Below are 16552 nucleotides of genomic sequence, written 5' to 3' on the forward strand. Positions count from 1 at the left end.
GAAAGTTATTTGGAAGCATTTGGTAATTTTTACCGTTGTGTTCTCTCACAGATTGACAGACTCCAGTTTAAAGATTCCTGAGGAGAGAGCAGCAAAAGTTGCCACAAGGATTGAAAGAGAGTTGTTTTCTTTTTTTCGGGACACTGACTCAAAGTACAAGAACAAATACAGAAGTTTAATGTTCAATCTAAAAGATCCTAAAAATAATGTACGTATTATTTGTCTGTTGTGCTTTACATAAATCCTTTATTTGTTGTAGATTAAAGTCTCCTATGTAGATACATTATTAATCCTTTCAGAGTTTATCTTGTTTGGTTTTGTTTTTTTAACTTTCCTCATCTGTTTGATGTCGTTTGCCTTATGCACATGGTGTTCCTTGTGTTCTTTTTCACCTGTTCCTCATCATTAATTCTTCAACTCCTTGCTCTGAGAGTACTTCTTATGATGGGATTTCAAAATGTAGTAGATACAGCTTGCCTAATGTGTTTGTCTTTATCTCTGATCTGTTGTCTTGGTGTCCCCACCTCCCTCCTTCACCCCCACTCCCAACTTTTGCTGCTTACTGCACATACTTTTGTTTCTGACCTGTAGCTTGTCTCACTGCTTTTTCATACCCACATTTCTCAAGTTTGGTCTTTTCTCTCTTTTCTGCTTTCTTTGAGCCCGTTATTCAGTATCATGCTTCCTCAGCTTCTATCTTTTGTCCTTTTATCAGTTATTCTGATCAAGTCGCTTTGTCTGCAGTATTTTACTATTGAAGTTAGCCAGCTGTAGATTGTATGAGTAGAATAAGTTCTGTCACTGGCTTCTCTTTGCTCATGCTGCTAAATTCTGTGGGGTTTTTTTACCCCAGGAATTTTGTTCAGTCAACAGGCAAAGACATCATCTTAGTACTAACTTCTTTCTGCTGTGTAATACAGGGGAGTTACTGCTGCCATGGGCATAAACTTACCTTCTCTTTTGGAACAGCAGTTAATTATGTGTCTGATCATTAATGTGTATAATGTAGATACAATCTGTTATGTGGAATAGATGTTGCTCTGGAACTGGGCTTTTTATCCTGCAGTGCGAGATAATTACAAAACCACAGTACCCATATAGCTGTACAGAGTACGTTGTTTGATGCTTCTCTGCTTTATTCCCAGCTGCAAGCTGTTTCTGTCTTGATAGCAATAGTGAAGCTTTTCTTCTATCTTCTAGATATTATTTAAGAAAGTATTGAAAGGAGAGGTTACTCCTGACCATCTAATAAAAATGAGCCCAGAAGAACTGGCTTCCAAAGAACTGGCTGCTTGGAGACAAAGAGAAAACAGACACGTAAGATTTGTCAACTTATATTGTTTATTTCACTGCTTAAGCATAACAAACTTCTACATACACTTAATGTGCAAACAGAAAGAACAGAATCCATGTTTCACAAAGCAACTCTGACTAATCAGGAAGATCTCTATAATTTATTTAGTATTCAAAACCCAAAGGGTTTGTTTGGGCAAAAGTAAAAGAAGTATAGTAAATTCCTGAAAGGGGGAAACCATGTGTTTTCCTTTGTTGTGCAGCTTTGTTGTTTCTTGTTCTTCCTTTCTTCTGTCTCAAGTGTGAAGGCTTCTTTGTCATTATTTCTAACAAGTTTTTAAAGCTCTAGCTGGAGCTTTATAGACACTGGTTTCTTAAAAATGGAGAGAGATCTCTGTGGACAAACCAAACAGAACTGTTGTTTGCAACTTACATACTGATGGAGCATGACAGTTGGCTTGCCGAGAAGCAGACCTGAAGCTGGAAATCTAATCTGCCACTGTGAAAAGAGTTCAAAGGAGAAAAAAACCCACTCACACCCCAACCCAAAAAAAAACCTCCAACAAAATGAGCAACAATCCCTGACTGCAAAAAAAGGCCCAAACAAGTTTAAAAAACCAAACTCCCCCCAAGAAAACAAACCAAAACAGAAAACCCAAACAAAAAATATGCCACCAAAAAGTCCCCAACAGAGTTTACTAGGTTAGTTTGGGCATTAATTTTCTTGAACCAGGAAGTCTCACTGTATCTGTAGCTGTGTTAACAGCTTAGAAGGACTAACAGGAATATGAGGAGCTATATTATTTTTATAGAACATCCTTTTTTCTTAGTACCCTATTTATTGTGCAGTTAATCCAATTATAGTTAACTGCAGCTGCTCAGAAATGCCTGGTTTATAGCATCAAGTTTTGTAGCTTACCGAATCTGGATTTGTGTTGGTAAAATCTTTTGATATTTGTATGTTGCTTCTTAGAACGGAAAAGCACAAAATTTGGGTAGTGTTAACTGGCATGCATTTTGGTTTTGCTCATCTTATGTAGTACATCTTTATTACACTTACTTTTATAAACATTAATAAAATACTGAAAACAGACCACACAAAACAATATTCCACTGCTGTGAGGAATAGCTTCAAAACAAAAGTGTATGCTGCTTGAAAATTGCTGAAGGGGGTCCTAAATGTTTCAGAGAAATACTTCAAAATTTCTAGAAGTTGAAATGGAATATGGTGTGTGAAACAAATAACAATGTATCATTTGATGGTACTTTTCATTTTATTTAAGCAAGACTTTGAGAGTGCTACATACTAATCTTTTTAAAAGTTTCCCTAGCAATGTTCTAGAGTAACTGTAAGTATTTGGCAGACAGATAAAACAATCATAGAATCTTGTTTCCTTGTAAAACCAGGCTTAAAATACTGGGGACTGCCAAAACAAACTGTTTCTGGTTTAAGTAGAACTGTGCTTCAAGAAACAATTTTATAAATACTGGTTTATGTTTAATTTTTTGCAACAGAGCAAAGCAGCAGTACTGATCAGAATTAACATATTCATTACCTTAAGAATATTTTGAAATGTTTGTTTTTTTTTTGAGGCAGAGTGTTAGGTTTATGTACTGAAAAATGAGCTATTGAAAAGTACACAAATCTTTATGTCCTACGTTGTCCCTACTGTTATGGGAATAGAGTTGATGTTTTTTTCTTCTTTAGCTGTTGTAAATTCAGGATTGCCTATCTTTAATTTTAGTGTCAAAAGTCTGCTTTATGGCATGGTTAAATACATGACCAATAAGCAGTTGCTGCACTGTAAGTCAGCTTAAAATGGCTGCTTGTACATTTGCTTTATGAAACTATTTGACATTTGCAAAGTAAGGTTATATTCTTTTTTCTGTATGTGGTTTCCTAATTGTAATCCTATATTTTGCTGGTATATATGTGGTATTCCAAATTTTATTGTATAGAATTAAATACATGTAACTTCTTGGCTTTTACAGACAATTGAAATGATCGAGAAAGAACAGAGGGAAGTTGAAAGAAGACCTATCACAAAAATTACTCACAAAGGAGAAATAGAAATTGAAAGTGAAACACCAATGAAAGAACAAGAGGAAGCCATGGAAATTCAGGTAGAAAAGAAAACATGGCAACAAAGTGTATTCAGTTTGTAGATAGTATGGTTGTAAACTGGTCTGTGTATGATTTTGTTGTTTAGATCCGTGATTATATGTTAGATCTGATTTGAGTTTAATTTTTCTTTTATCCTTGCTTACTTTCACATCCGGGCCTGGTGGTTTTGTGTCCATCACTGTATGATGAATACTGGCAATAGTAGAAAATATTTTATATCTTACCTAAAAAATATTTAGGAATACCAATTCATTCTTTTAATGGATCTATAGATTTTGGGATAATCTTTTAGGCTATACAGGTGAAGGAAGGGTTTTATGTCTGAAGGGAAGAAAATGCCATAAAATATTTAAGCAACGTGAAGGGCAATATTAGGATTATTAACAGAAGAAAAAAAGGCTAACAGAAATGTGTTTAACTTCTCCTAGGAACCTCATACAAAGTTGTTTGAGAAGTCAGAGGAAGCTGAAAAACATAAGGATATAAATGAATCTGCATCTCCAGATACCACAAGTCAACATAAAAATCATCTCTTCGATCTTAACTGCAAAATCTGCATAGGTAATTTTGAAAGCATGTCAAAATAAATACGTCATACATGTGTAATGCTTTTCAGTCGTAAATCTCTGTGTACCTCAGGGATGTAAATAAATGTGGTTTTGTTTTTTTTTTCACTAGTTTGCTGACAAAGATGTAGAATCATAGAATAGTTAAGGTCGGAAAGGACCTTAAGATCATCAAGTTCCAACCTCCCTGCCATGAAGAAGTGTTTTACTTCATAATTTACGAAAGAGACTATTAAAATGACGAGCTATGAGCATAAACTTGTCTTCTATTAAAAAAAAGACTTCACAGAAGAAAATCCCTTTAATGGGTGTACATACTCTTTTTAATTCCTCTTTATCATATCCCAGTAGTGGCAATATTTATGTATAATATTGTATAAATATGTATAGAATTTAGTTTATGCTGCCCCACTTCAGTGGCAATTGTAGTGGTTTTGATGCATCTTCCGTGTCTTTGAAGGAAATCCTCTTTTGTTTCTTCAATAAAAAATAAAAAGCGTTACATTTCTTTCCCTGCAGGACGAATGGCACCACCTACTGATGATCCTTCTGCAAAAAAAGTGAAAGTATCTGTTGGAGTTGCACGAAAGCAATCAGACAATGAAGCAGAGAGCATTGCAGATGCGCTTTCTTCAACATCAAGTATTTTAGCTTCTGAATTACTAGAAGATGATAAGCAAGACTCATCAAAGTCATCATTCACACCTCTTCCAAAGTAAGTTAAAATGTAGAAACAGTATTTTTAAAAGAAAGAGTCTTGTTAAGCTATTATGACTAAGGCCAATTTTTTAATGACATTTCAGTAATCCATTTGTGTACTTGGAACTTGTACACCTCTGTTTAGGAATGGGATTCTCTTCTGAAGTAAATGATGCTGTGCATTTATATAAATAATACTTCATATATTGTTGTGATTATAAACTTCTAATTGCCACGTTGTCTTTTGGGGAAAAGTAAGCTACCTTATGTTTTATGGTGCAAAAAGATCTAAAAAGGCACATGAGTTCATATTAAAAAGTCAGGATATAGATTTTATATTTTGCTGTTAAGGAACATTGAATATACAGTTCTGCATTTGAATGTGTGTGTGTGTGATTCTATATATAAGGCTAGGGAATTTGAGATTGCTCTAAACAGAGCATTTATGCTGATAAATCAGGCCAGTTTCAAATCCTAAAGCAACGCTTTTCTAGAAATGACAGTTAACAGCAGTTTGTTTGATGTTTTGCCATATTTTCTGCCTATTCTGTCTTTATTTTCTTCCACACTCTACTCTGCTAAAGAGGAAATTTCATTTTACGAGGCTGTTTTTTTTTCTGGTTTGAGGGAAGGTCTTCTAGAAAAGAATTGATTCCCAGTTATTTAGAATTGACCAGAGTTTGTGCTGAAATTCTGCCTTTCTCAGGAAAGTGTGATCCTTTACCGAGGACAGTGGACTTCTGAATAACTTGCAGAAGTTATTTTGAATAAAGATGAAGATCTTGCTGAAGATTCAAAGAAGCAGTTTCTAGTGTAGACAGAAAGAAATGTGCTGTGTTACTGTAACAGCACATCTGGCACTGCTAGTGGCTAGCTTAAAACCACTAATAGTGTACCTAGGATATTTTGATATTTAGGAAGAGGCAATCGCAGAAGCTGTGGAAATAATGCATGGGTGAGAAGAGATGAGGAAACAGCTTGTGGGACAAGGCTGGGGAAGGGGAATGCAGGTATTCAGGTCATGGACAGACAATATTGCAACAAAATGTGGGAACTAGGAAAGCAGGGTTGAGGGTAGACCAGCAGGCAGTATGTTGCTTCCTTTCCATTCTTAAAAGGTACATTAGTGAACTAATGTGCTGCTTATCTGACTGTCCTTGTAATTTGTTTCTACTCCACTGGAAAATGAGAAATATGGTTGTATGCCTATCTCTTTTCATTGACCTTCAAGTATGCTTAACAGAAAAAGAAAATTCTTAACGCCACATCATTTATTCTGGAAAGGAAAATGATGATTTATATTATCTTGTAGGTTATGTTGTAAACAAAGTGATTTTTGTTTGTCTTTTTTTTAGGTCAGAAACACCTGGTACTGTGGAATGTGAAAGCCTGTTTCTGGCACGCTTGAATTTCATCTGGAAGGGTTTTATCAATATGCCTTCAGTGGCAAAGTTTGTCATTAAGGCTTATCCAGTTTCTGGCTCTTTTGAGTATTTAACAGAGGTATTTATATTTACTGCAAAGAATGAACAGTTTATTTACTTCAACAACCTGTTTATATTTTAGGCTAATAATAGTATCATAATGAAACGCAGTGAAGCATGATCGTTGTACTAAGTATTTGTGGGAGGGCATAGGTTAGGGTATGAATTTGCAGGTAAAGTGTTTTTCAGTTTGTCCTACATGGACCCCAGGGGTCATCAATGTTCAAGTTCTTTGTATTTTCCTCTCATCTCACTGTAAAATGTTTTTTGAGGAAGAGCATCTGTATTTCAAGAGCTGGTTTTGTAAAAGTTGGACTTTTTTTTTGTTTATTATGGAGCATCTTCTATAGTATAAAGTAGCAGGGAAGATAGGACAAAATTGCTGCTGACGCAGCCTTGGTGGCATCCCTTTTCTGAATTAGAGGCAAGAAAATTGTAGCTGAGTTTTGAATTCAAAGCAATAAGCAATTCAGTACCAATTCTTTGTAAGAAAAGTGTCTCCTGGTGTTTTGTGTTGGCAGTGTGAGAAATCTTTTCATTGTCTACAACAGAAACCTGTGCAAGAGGGTTTAATTTTTAAATTTTTGCCTATCTGGTGGCAATTCTGGTCCTAACTTTCCATTGTGAGACTAAATTGCCCCTGTAACAAAAAAAAATAAAATTAATCTATGTAATGTCTTTCAGTGTCTGAGAGACAGGAAGAGAATGCAACTGCTTGTAATAATTTTATTATTAAAATAGTTGTATTCATGTCAGAAACTAAAGATAGCTCATAAGGCTCAGTGTTACTTCCTGCCAGGGACAGAGGATGCATTAGCTTTCTAATGGAATGGTCTTCTATTAATATGATTGTCTTTGCCATAAACCTTCAGTGAAAGTGCAGGAGATACAGTACCCTTTAATACTGAAGGATTGTTTTACGAACATGATGTTCTTTTCAAAACTCATCTGCTGTATTAAAAAAAATATTTTTTTTCCTGAAGTGTTCCTAAATGACGTGAAAGTCTGGTTTTGTTGCTTATGAATAGTGAACTTAGCCATATCCCAGAAGAAATTTATGTCTATATGCACACACGTCTAGGTTATTTTTTTCCCCTACTGATTAAGATTTTGAAGGTTTATTATATACATAGGTGTGGGCCTGTCATAGCAGCTTGATCTTGTGGATCGTACAGATAACTTGAGTGTTTCCGGAGCACAGTGCACTTGTTTGCGGTTAACGTTACTGAAATAAATAATTTTGTAAAGGTATAGATGAACAGTATTGAATGGTAACTGATTTAGTACAAATCAGTGACTTTGCACTAAAAATCTTAATTTAAATATCCCAAAGTTAAATCAATTTGCTTCTACTGTTGTAACTTTTACTGAGATTTTAAAATTATAATTTGAGAACCAAAAGAATTAAATATGTTTTGAATATATGAACATATACTGGATGAAGGATTTACCACAATCTGTATGTTGGATTCAGATTTCTCTTGTCCTTTCTCATAGGATTTACCTGATAGTATTCAAGTAGGTGGCAGGATATCTCCTCACACTGTCTGGGAGTATGTAGAAAAAATCAAGGCTTCGGGGACCAAGGTAAGAATTTTACATTTTGGAAGGCTTGTGGTTTAACATACATCATATTTGCCCTCAAGATCTTGGTCTTTTTCCCTGGGACATTTGCAAAGTACATGATACTTCAAGGACTGACAGTTAATTGGATGGATGGCAGCTGGTAGTGTTTATTTTCTCACTATCTAACCTTAACCTTTCAACTGCTGTTTGAGAATCCTTGTATTCCTTTGAGACAGTAACTCATCGTGGATGATTGGACACCATGTCTCAACTCTTACCCATTTGTTTTGGTACTGTTACAGTGCACAAGACCGTCTCGGTGGGCCTCTGCTGAACTTGTCCCACTGTGTGCAGCTTGTCCTTGTACTGGGGAGCCCAAAACTACATGGTGTTCTCCAGATGCGCTCTTACAAGAGCTAGCTAGATAGAAAGAATCATTTCCCTTGGCCCCATGGCTGCTTTGGTTTTGTCAGCCGGCACGCAGTTGTCATTCTTGATGTGGACGCATTGCTGGTTCATACAGCTTGTCCACCAGCAGCATCCCCCCATGTCCTTTTATGCCAACCTGCTTTCAAGCCGGTTAGTCCCCCAACCTCTCCTAGTGCATGGGGTTACTCCATCTCAAGGCACAAGATTTTGTTTGCCCTTGCTGACCATGTCAAAGGTCAGCCCAATTTCTGAGCCTGCTGAGTCCCCTCTGAGTGGCAGCCAGCCCTTCAGCATATCAGCCACTGCCCCTGATAAGGTCCCATCTCAGTTTTGAAGGATGTCTGCTGTGCCATTTTCCAGATCATTAATTAAGCCATTAAATAGCATCAGCCCCAGCTAGGTTGTAGTTCTGGGATCTGAACACTAGGTCTTCTCCCAGTGTTAACGAGTATCTTGACACAATAAGACTACAAAATAAAGCTTTCTGGTAATGTTAGGATTGGGGAGAGAAACAATTAAGTGGAAGCTGACATTCTGCTCTAAAACTTGGTGTTTAGCTGGCTGATAAAATGTTGGCTTTTTTTTGTGTTACATGCTGTAATTCTTTTTGTTACACTAAATGCTTTTTATTTATTTTCTCCTGTTTTCCTTAGTTATTTTTGGCCCTATTTCTGCTGCTTCTGTCTCCTCTGTTTTCTGCTTTTTTGGGTGAGGCTTTTTTTCTCCTCTGAACTGTGCTTTTAAATAAAGAGCAGTTACTAAACCAGTTAAAATGTCATAGAAAAATGCATCTGACCATCTTTTTCTCTTTTTGTATACAGGAGATCTGTGTAGTTCGCTTTACCCCAGTAACTGAAGAGGATCAGATATCCTATGCGTTATTGTTTGCCTATTTCAGCAGTAGAAAGCGTTACGGTGTAGCAGCCAATAACATGAAGCAGGTGAAAGATTTGTACCTCATCCCTTTAGGTTCCTCAGATAAAGTCCCACATCATCTTGTGCCTTTTGATGGGCCTGGTAAGTACAGCTTGGAATTTGGAACTTTATAATCATAATGCTACTTAACAAGGTTTACAACAGAACTATAAGAGAAATTAAATTTAAAAATGCCACCTGTTCTGTTTAAACATGTCTTGAGTTTTCCATAGTAATATATTAGGTTTCCTGAAAAAGCATTAATTTTCCATTTTAAGATTATTCTGTTACTTTACTGTTGTCAAAAAATTTACTGTGCATAACTTTGTTTCATGTTTACTGCATTCTTCTCTAACCTATGTGGCTTTGTAGGTTACAGTCCCAGTAAATTCAGTAATGCAAGTGAACTATGGCAGTAGTCATACTGAGTTCCAAATTGATACTGTGACTTTAAAATAGCATTTTTCATTATTTGAAAAGTACTAATTCCTTTTTTCTCAAGTGTCCCAAACTTTCAAAAAAGTAAAAATAAATTTAAAAAGCAAATAGGCAAGGAAGGAAAGATCCTGAAGTGGCTCTCAGTTAATCTGCTTGCACCCAACTTATTTTGTATCAGTTTACATTGGTTATAAAAATTTGTGATTGATTTTTTTTTCTTCTGAGGTAGGTAGGGCTGAAACAAAGAGGGGATGAGGGACAAGAGGTAACAGCCTCAATCTGCAGTTGGGAAGGTTTAGGTTGGATATTAGGAAAAATCTTTTCACAGAGAGGGTGCTCAGGCATTAGAACAGGCTGCCCAGCGAAGTGGTGGAATCACCATCCCTTTAAGTGTTCAGAAAACGTACAGATGAGGCCTTTAGTGACATGGTTTAGTGGTGGACTTAGCAGTCCTGGGGTAAAGGTTGGACTTGATGATCTTAAAGGTCTTTTCCAACTTAGCTGATTCTGTGATTCTTTTTTGCAAGAAGCTAAATTATACAGAACAGAATACATAGTGAAGAGATGGCTAATAGTATACCTTGAAACACAGTGCCTTCCTAGAATGAGCGAAGCATTTTGGGAAGTCACTGTTGGTAAATCTTTAAGGAAGTATTTCTAACAGAAATCGATGAGGAGACACTGTGGTTGCAAGTGTGTTCTTTACCTTTTTCTTTTTTTTGCCTCTTGCGCTTTGCTACCACTGTTACCAGACTGTAGCCTTGTTACACTAGCATGATGTTTAACTTCTGTGTTTTTTCTTGTGTGACTAGATTTCCTATGTAACTGTCTTATATTCTGTATTTGGAAGTTATAATGGGCAATATAATTCTTAAAGCAATTTTAAGTTGCAGTGTTTGAAGTCATAATTTTTATGTTGGAAATGTAATTTTTATTGTTTGTTGTGTTTTAATCTTAAAATGAAGACTTCCTATAATGTATTATAAGAGTATGGGGTTATTTTGTTAAAACAATTGCCTTAACATAAGGAGATGATGAATTGCTGTTACAATTTTGTACAGGGATTGAAATACATCGACCAAATTTATTACTGGGATTGATAATTCGCCAGAAAATGAAGAGGCAGATTACTACTGTTGCAAGTGTGACTGATAGTTTTGTTGATGAAGCTTCTGAAAGTACCTTGAGTAACTTGCCACCAGAGAAGAAAAGCAAGCCAAACAAACCTGAAGTCTCTCATCATGAGTTGACAATAGAAGAAGAAGAAGAAAATGATTTTTTTAATTCCTTCACAACTGTGCTACACAAGCAGAGAAATAAACCTCAGCAATCTGCTATAGAAGACGTTCCAGCAGTTACTGAGCCATTGGTGGAAAGTACCAAACATGAACCGCCAAAGCCTCTCAGATTTCTTCCTGGAGTCCTGGTTGGATGGGAAAATCAGCCTTCTACTCTGGAGCTAGCAAACAAACCATTACCAGTGGATGATATTCTTCAAAGCCTGTTGGGTACGACAGGGCAGGTATACGAGCACAGCAAGTCAGAAACAAGTACTAGTGAAGAGATACCATTATTAAGTGAACAGCCAACCTTAAAAGAAGAAAACATGGATGTTACTGATGTAACTACTGAAGTTGGTGAAGCAAAGACTGGTTTGGATGATCTACAAGAATCCACTGACACTGCTGTAACTGTGGATGCAGCAGCTGTAGGGACCTCAAGTTCTGCAAGAAGTGCTGCATCTTTGATAGGGCTGAGTCTTAAGGGAAAACCTCCAGATGTCTCCACAGAAACATTTTTAGCAAATTTATCTGCTCATTCACAGAATAAAGAAACTGAAGAAAGTAAAGAAAATGACCCAAAGCAGCAGTTAACTGACAAGGATAATAACGCTGCACAGGAAGTTAGGACCACAAATTCCAGCTTTTCTTCCTCATCAAATGCAGGGAAAAAGCCCAGTGAGAGCAGTGTTAATGTAGGCACTGCTGAAGGTACCACTGCTAATACCTCTAAATCATCGCCATTTATTAATCTTAAGAGAGACCCACGACAGGCAGCTGGACGGAGCCAGCAGACTAATGCTTCTGAAAACAAGGAAGGAGAAGTTAGCAGAAATGAAGACAGACAGAATGCTTCAGGAAGTGATCAAACAGAACCAGAGAATAAGCAGTCTTCTGGAGAAGTCAGTGTAAACCTGTATCAAAGCGATGCACAAACGGGTGAGACACAGTACAGTTCAACTGCAGCAAAAGCAGATAACACAGTTGCATCACAAGCGGAAGATACCAAACACTTACAGGAGGATGCAGTGATGCAAAACATTGAAACGCTGAACTCATTTAGAAGAGTACCAGCAGCAACTTCATCTCATTTTGAAACCGAAAACTCTTCTCGGTCTGAATTTATTTCCAATGTTCCAAGCTCTATTGCAAGTGCTAGCTTCTCGTCTGTCAGACCTCCACAGCAGAATTTTCAGCATCCTAAATCTAATCCACCTGGATTTCAGTTTCAGGCTCCTGCACCTAATAACTTCCCTCCACAAAATAACCCTATGTTTGGATTTCCTCCTCATTTACCACATCCGCTTCTTCCTCCTCCTGGCTTTGGCTTTCCTCAAAATCCTATGATGCCATGGCCAGTAGCTCATTTATCAGGTCAGCCACCACACTATGCCGGACCCATTGCACAAGGGCTACCAGTGGCTCACAAACAATCACGATTTATGGGGCCAGAAAATTTTTTTCAGAGTAAAGACAATAGGAGACCAGAAAGACGCCACAGTGACCCTTGGGGCAGACAGGAACAGCATCTGGAGAGAGGGTTCAATAGAAGCAAAAATGATCAACATAGACAAAGATTTTACAGTGATTCCCATCACCAAAAGAAAGACAGGCATGAAAAAGAGTGGAACAATGAAAAATACTGGGAGCAAGATTCTGAAAGAAATAGACGCAGAGACAGAAACCAGGAAAAAGAGAGAGATAGGAAGAGTAGGGAGGAAGGCCAGAGAGACAAAGAAAGATTGCGATCTCCACATAGTGATAGGGCTGCTGATGGAAAAAGCCCCAGAGAGACTAGAAATCCAGAAAAAAAGACAGAGAAGCCTAAAAGTGAAGAACAGCCTCATGAAAAAGATAAGGAGAGGGAGAAAAGCAAAGAGAAGCATAGAGAACGAGACAGTGAAAAGAACAGAGAGAGACATAGGGACCACAGTGACAGAAGTAAAAGCAAAAGGTAAAAAGATGCAGGCAGTCTTTTAGAATTTTATTTAAGTAAACTGTTAAGAGTAATGTCGTAAAACTTTGTATAAAACAAAAGAAAAAGCCTGCTAGGATTGTGCCATCTTTTTTATTCTGTGTTGGTGTTTTGCAGAAACAAGTCTGTGTTTTGGTACCACTTGGTGTACCAATACTCATCCTTTTTTTCATTATACCAACTATCGCTAGAAGTAGGAGTTTAATATTTTTAAAAATTTTACATTGCTGTATATTCAAAATTTTAAAAATTTATTAATATGCAATAAAGGCTTAGAAGTTTTCTTAGCTGATGAAGTTGGCTTTAGTCAAGTCTGCAATATAGTTGCTGCCTTTGGTAATTTGTGCTCTCTTCTGTTTTAAGATGCTTGGATAATTTTAAAGGTGAATTTCATACAATAACCTTTTTAAATTGCACTGTTTTTAAAGACTGTAGCAGAGCCTCAGAATCCACACACGTTACAACAAAATTGAACATGCTTGGTGGTGTAAAGAGTTTTTTGAATTATTTGGTAGTACAATAAAACAATTCAAGTGTGTTTCATTCGTTTTTCAAGTATTTCCTAAGCATCTGAAGCAGTTTGTGACCAGAAATTGGAAGGCTGAGCTGCTCAAATGTTATTGCTTTAAATGGCACTCATTTTAATAAGAAAGCATTTTTAACCTGAATTCTTAAAAATATGATTTGTAGTAGTAAATTCATTTCTCCCAGTATTTCCCATGCTTCAAAAACTTGAATACTTAAGCTTGTACATTACTTTGTGTTTTGCTATCCTTTTTACTGTAAAATGTAAATATTTTAAGGGATATTTTGATTCTAAAATGATAAAACTTTCTCACATGCTGTGTGTGTTTGATTTCATAGGTGTGAAACTGTAGGCTAAATGAATACAGGAGGCTGAGTTACAGAATGCCAAATTTGTTGTATGCTTCATGGCTTGGTCATTTCAAATTTTGGGGGGCAAAGGGAGGGAGGAGAAGGGCATTGGGACTTATAGTAAATTGATATTTTGCAGTGACTGCTATCCACTGATGCCAGCCAGAAAGCCAGAAAAGATGCAAACCTGAAGACAAACTAAGATGTCCTGCTCTTACACTTCTTAAAATACACTGGTCATTTTGTTGAGTCTGTCAGAAACAACAGAAATATTCCACCATATAAAGGAAAACTTATTTGTTGTTCTGGTTTTCAGTGTTTTGTTTTTTATTTTACTTTGAGTACATCACTTACGTACTGATGTAGCATTTGCACTTTGCTGTAGAAACACCTCTTCTTTCCAGAAAGGTCTTTCCAGTTTAACAGCATACTAATTGTTAGTTTTAATTATGAATACATTTTAAGGTAAAATTCCATTTGGATACCTTGCAGGTAGCTTCATTGTCAAACTGACTAAAATGAAAAATCTTGCATGGAATAAAGGGGTGGTAGAGTGTTATTAGGTAATGCTTCTAATAGTTGAGAAGATGCATAAAGAAACATTCTCAGTTTTTGGAAACTAGAAACAATATTACACTTTTATAGCTTAATAACATGATGTGATTAAATTAGTCTTTTCCAAATGTATTCCATGGTCTGTATGGCAGTAGTGCCATTGAATATATCTGGCAGTATTATGCATGTGTTCTTTAAATATTTACATCACAGTTTTTTAGGCGTAGAAGTGCATCAAAGCATTGTTTTGGTTTTTAGAGGAAGTTTTAAAATCAGTAGCTCTGTTTGTAAAGGTTTTCTTTTAACCTCTTCCAAAGTAGTCTATTTCTCGTCCACTGGTGATCCATTTCTCATATTCACATTCATTTGCGCTTCAAAACTAAACTGGGAGCAGTGAAAATTGCAACTGTCTGTACAGAAGGGATGGGAATGCTTTCTAACAGAACTACCAGAAATAGTTTATTTGGAAAGACTATGTAAACATTTTCCAGGTTTGCCAAGTGCTTTGCTACCTGCCTTATGTGTGTAGAATCCGAAAAGAGTCACAGTAAATCAGCTTTTGAGGGAGAGTTTTGTTAAGATTTTAAATTAACAAGCAGCAACAGTTTCCAGGATTTGGTCCTAGAATCTGAGTTGGTGTAATGGGAATAAATCCTGTAACTACAGGAATAAAGGATTTTGTCTTCAGTCACTCTCCTTCCAGCACTCGTATTAGAGGTGCTCCAATTACTAGTTTTACACTGAAACACTGCTCAGACCACAGAAAATAGAGTGTGCTGATGAGGAACTGGCAGTACACCAGGAGCCCCAGAGAGAACAAGATAAGCCCTGAATACATTCCCTTGGCATCAAGTGGCCATAAAAGGCCCTTCTAAGTGAAAGAGGGGAAGAATCTGAGGGCACCTCAGATGCCAAGTGGGCTTCATGAGCTGCCTGCTGGGGAAAGGGGAAGAAGGTCTTTTGCATCAGGCTGGTCACTTTAGGGCTCAGAGCAGCTGAAGATGATATAATGAGCCTCACAAAGCTGTTGGCAGGTGCTTATTAAAACATCTGGGGCTAGTTCCATCACCCCACCCCCCCTCCATTAGTTATTTTCAACTCATCCATCACTGACTTGGCAGTGCATTCATCGCTACATACTGATTACGTGGAAACAAATGTGTGTCACCTAGTTTTACTGTGCTTGTTGTCTTTGCTCCATATCTGCTTTATGGAAAGACAGAAAACAAATTAGAAATAGTTACTTGCTGTTGATGGGTACCCACTGAAGCCTTGTATTCAGAAAATTACCATGCAAGGAGGTGATGATTGATTGTGTGCTTTTGAGCAATAGTGAAGTAAAAAAGGAAAAGATAGGAATCAATTGCTATTATTTTTATTTAATAATTTTACTTAGATAATAAGCCAGTGGTCAAATGATAAATGAAGATACCATTATAAGTCCCTCATTAAGCACATTAAAATAGAACTTGACTTGTTTTTTTTTTATTGCTCACTTAAGTACAATTGAGTTTTTTTCAGAAGCGAATAGAATTTTTGCATTTACATATGAAGAGCTCTATTTACTTTTGAGATTGTAAATTCATGAAGAATATAGTCATGGAAATTCAATTTACTGTGGCCCAAACCTTTGCCTATTAAAATCTCAAAATTTCCTTTAGGAACACATAAGCCAGACACCTAAAGCAAAGCAGTTCTTAGACTTCGTGGTTTTCAAGCTGTTGGGAGTAGAAGTTAGTTGTAGGCAGACAGCCAGGTTCCCACATTCCAGTTGTGAATGGTTAAACCAAAAAGTTTTCCTGTAGTCAAATAAGGGAGATCTCTGCTGTGCAAAACCATCAGGTATGTTTTATTGTCGTCAGTAATTAAGTGAAATACATTTTCTGCTCTTAAGATCATTCTTCAAATGGAGTATTTTAGTATGATAACAGGCTAAAGTTCTGTCCTTTTACATAAATACATACCCAATGGACAAGAAACTCAGCTTGGAGGGAGAACAACTTTGTTGCCTAGAATAATCGTTGTGGAGTTAAGAAGTAATTACAGATACTGTGATTAAAAAGAAAATATCTCATTACAATAAATACGAGCTTTTTATCCCATGTACACCTTTTCTTCCCATCTTCGCTCCCGTTCCCCCCCCCCCCCCGTCCCCTCCCAATTTTACACTTGCCCTTAATGTTAAAATGGCATAAGGGAAACTCTTCATTCTAATGGAATTTAAGAGTTTTGGAGGAACAGGTAAGTTGTCTGCTCATAAAGCAACAACCAGTTAATACTGGAGTGATGGTTGGCTTTATAAGCTAATTACTACCTGTTTGTCTACACACCTATTTCCAGAACAATAAAGA

The 16552-nt window shown here is 36.8% G+C and overlaps 1 protein-coding gene across 7 annotated transcripts in view; it reads left to right on the forward strand.

Moving 5' to 3' along the window:
• The window catches only part of PHF3 (PHD finger protein 3), a 51165-nt gene extending 37552 nt beyond the window's left edge, over nucleotides 1-13613 (forward strand). For all 7 annotated transcript variants that reach the window (XM_057414095.1, XM_057414099.1, XM_057414100.1 and 4 more), the window contains 9 exons: nucleotides 52-208; nucleotides 1201-1317; nucleotides 3286-3417; nucleotides 3847-3979; nucleotides 4504-4699; nucleotides 6039-6186; nucleotides 7665-7754; nucleotides 8984-9179; nucleotides 10577-13613. In XM_057414095.1, the coding sequence (XP_057270078.1) occupies nucleotides 52-208; nucleotides 1201-1317; nucleotides 3286-3417; nucleotides 3847-3979; nucleotides 4504-4699; nucleotides 6039-6186; nucleotides 7665-7754; nucleotides 8984-9179; nucleotides 10577-12753 (3346 nt within the window). In that variant the 3' untranslated portion in view covers nucleotides 12754-13613. The remainder of the gene's footprint in view (nucleotides 1-51; nucleotides 209-1200; nucleotides 1318-3285; nucleotides 3418-3846; nucleotides 3980-4503; nucleotides 4700-6038; nucleotides 6187-7664; nucleotides 7755-8983; nucleotides 9180-10576) is intronic.
• The last annotated feature ends 2939 nt before the right edge of the window (nucleotides 13614-16552 follow it).

The sequence above is a fragment of the Pezoporus wallicus genome, unplaced genomic scaffold (genome assembly GCF_028554395.1).
Source record: "Pezoporus wallicus isolate ANWC-B61680 ecotype Strahan unplaced genomic scaffold, APGP_CSIRO_Pwel_v1 contig_6428, whole genome shotgun sequence".
NCBI lineage: Eukaryota > Metazoa > Chordata > Aves > Psittaciformes > Psittacidae > Pezoporus > Pezoporus wallicus.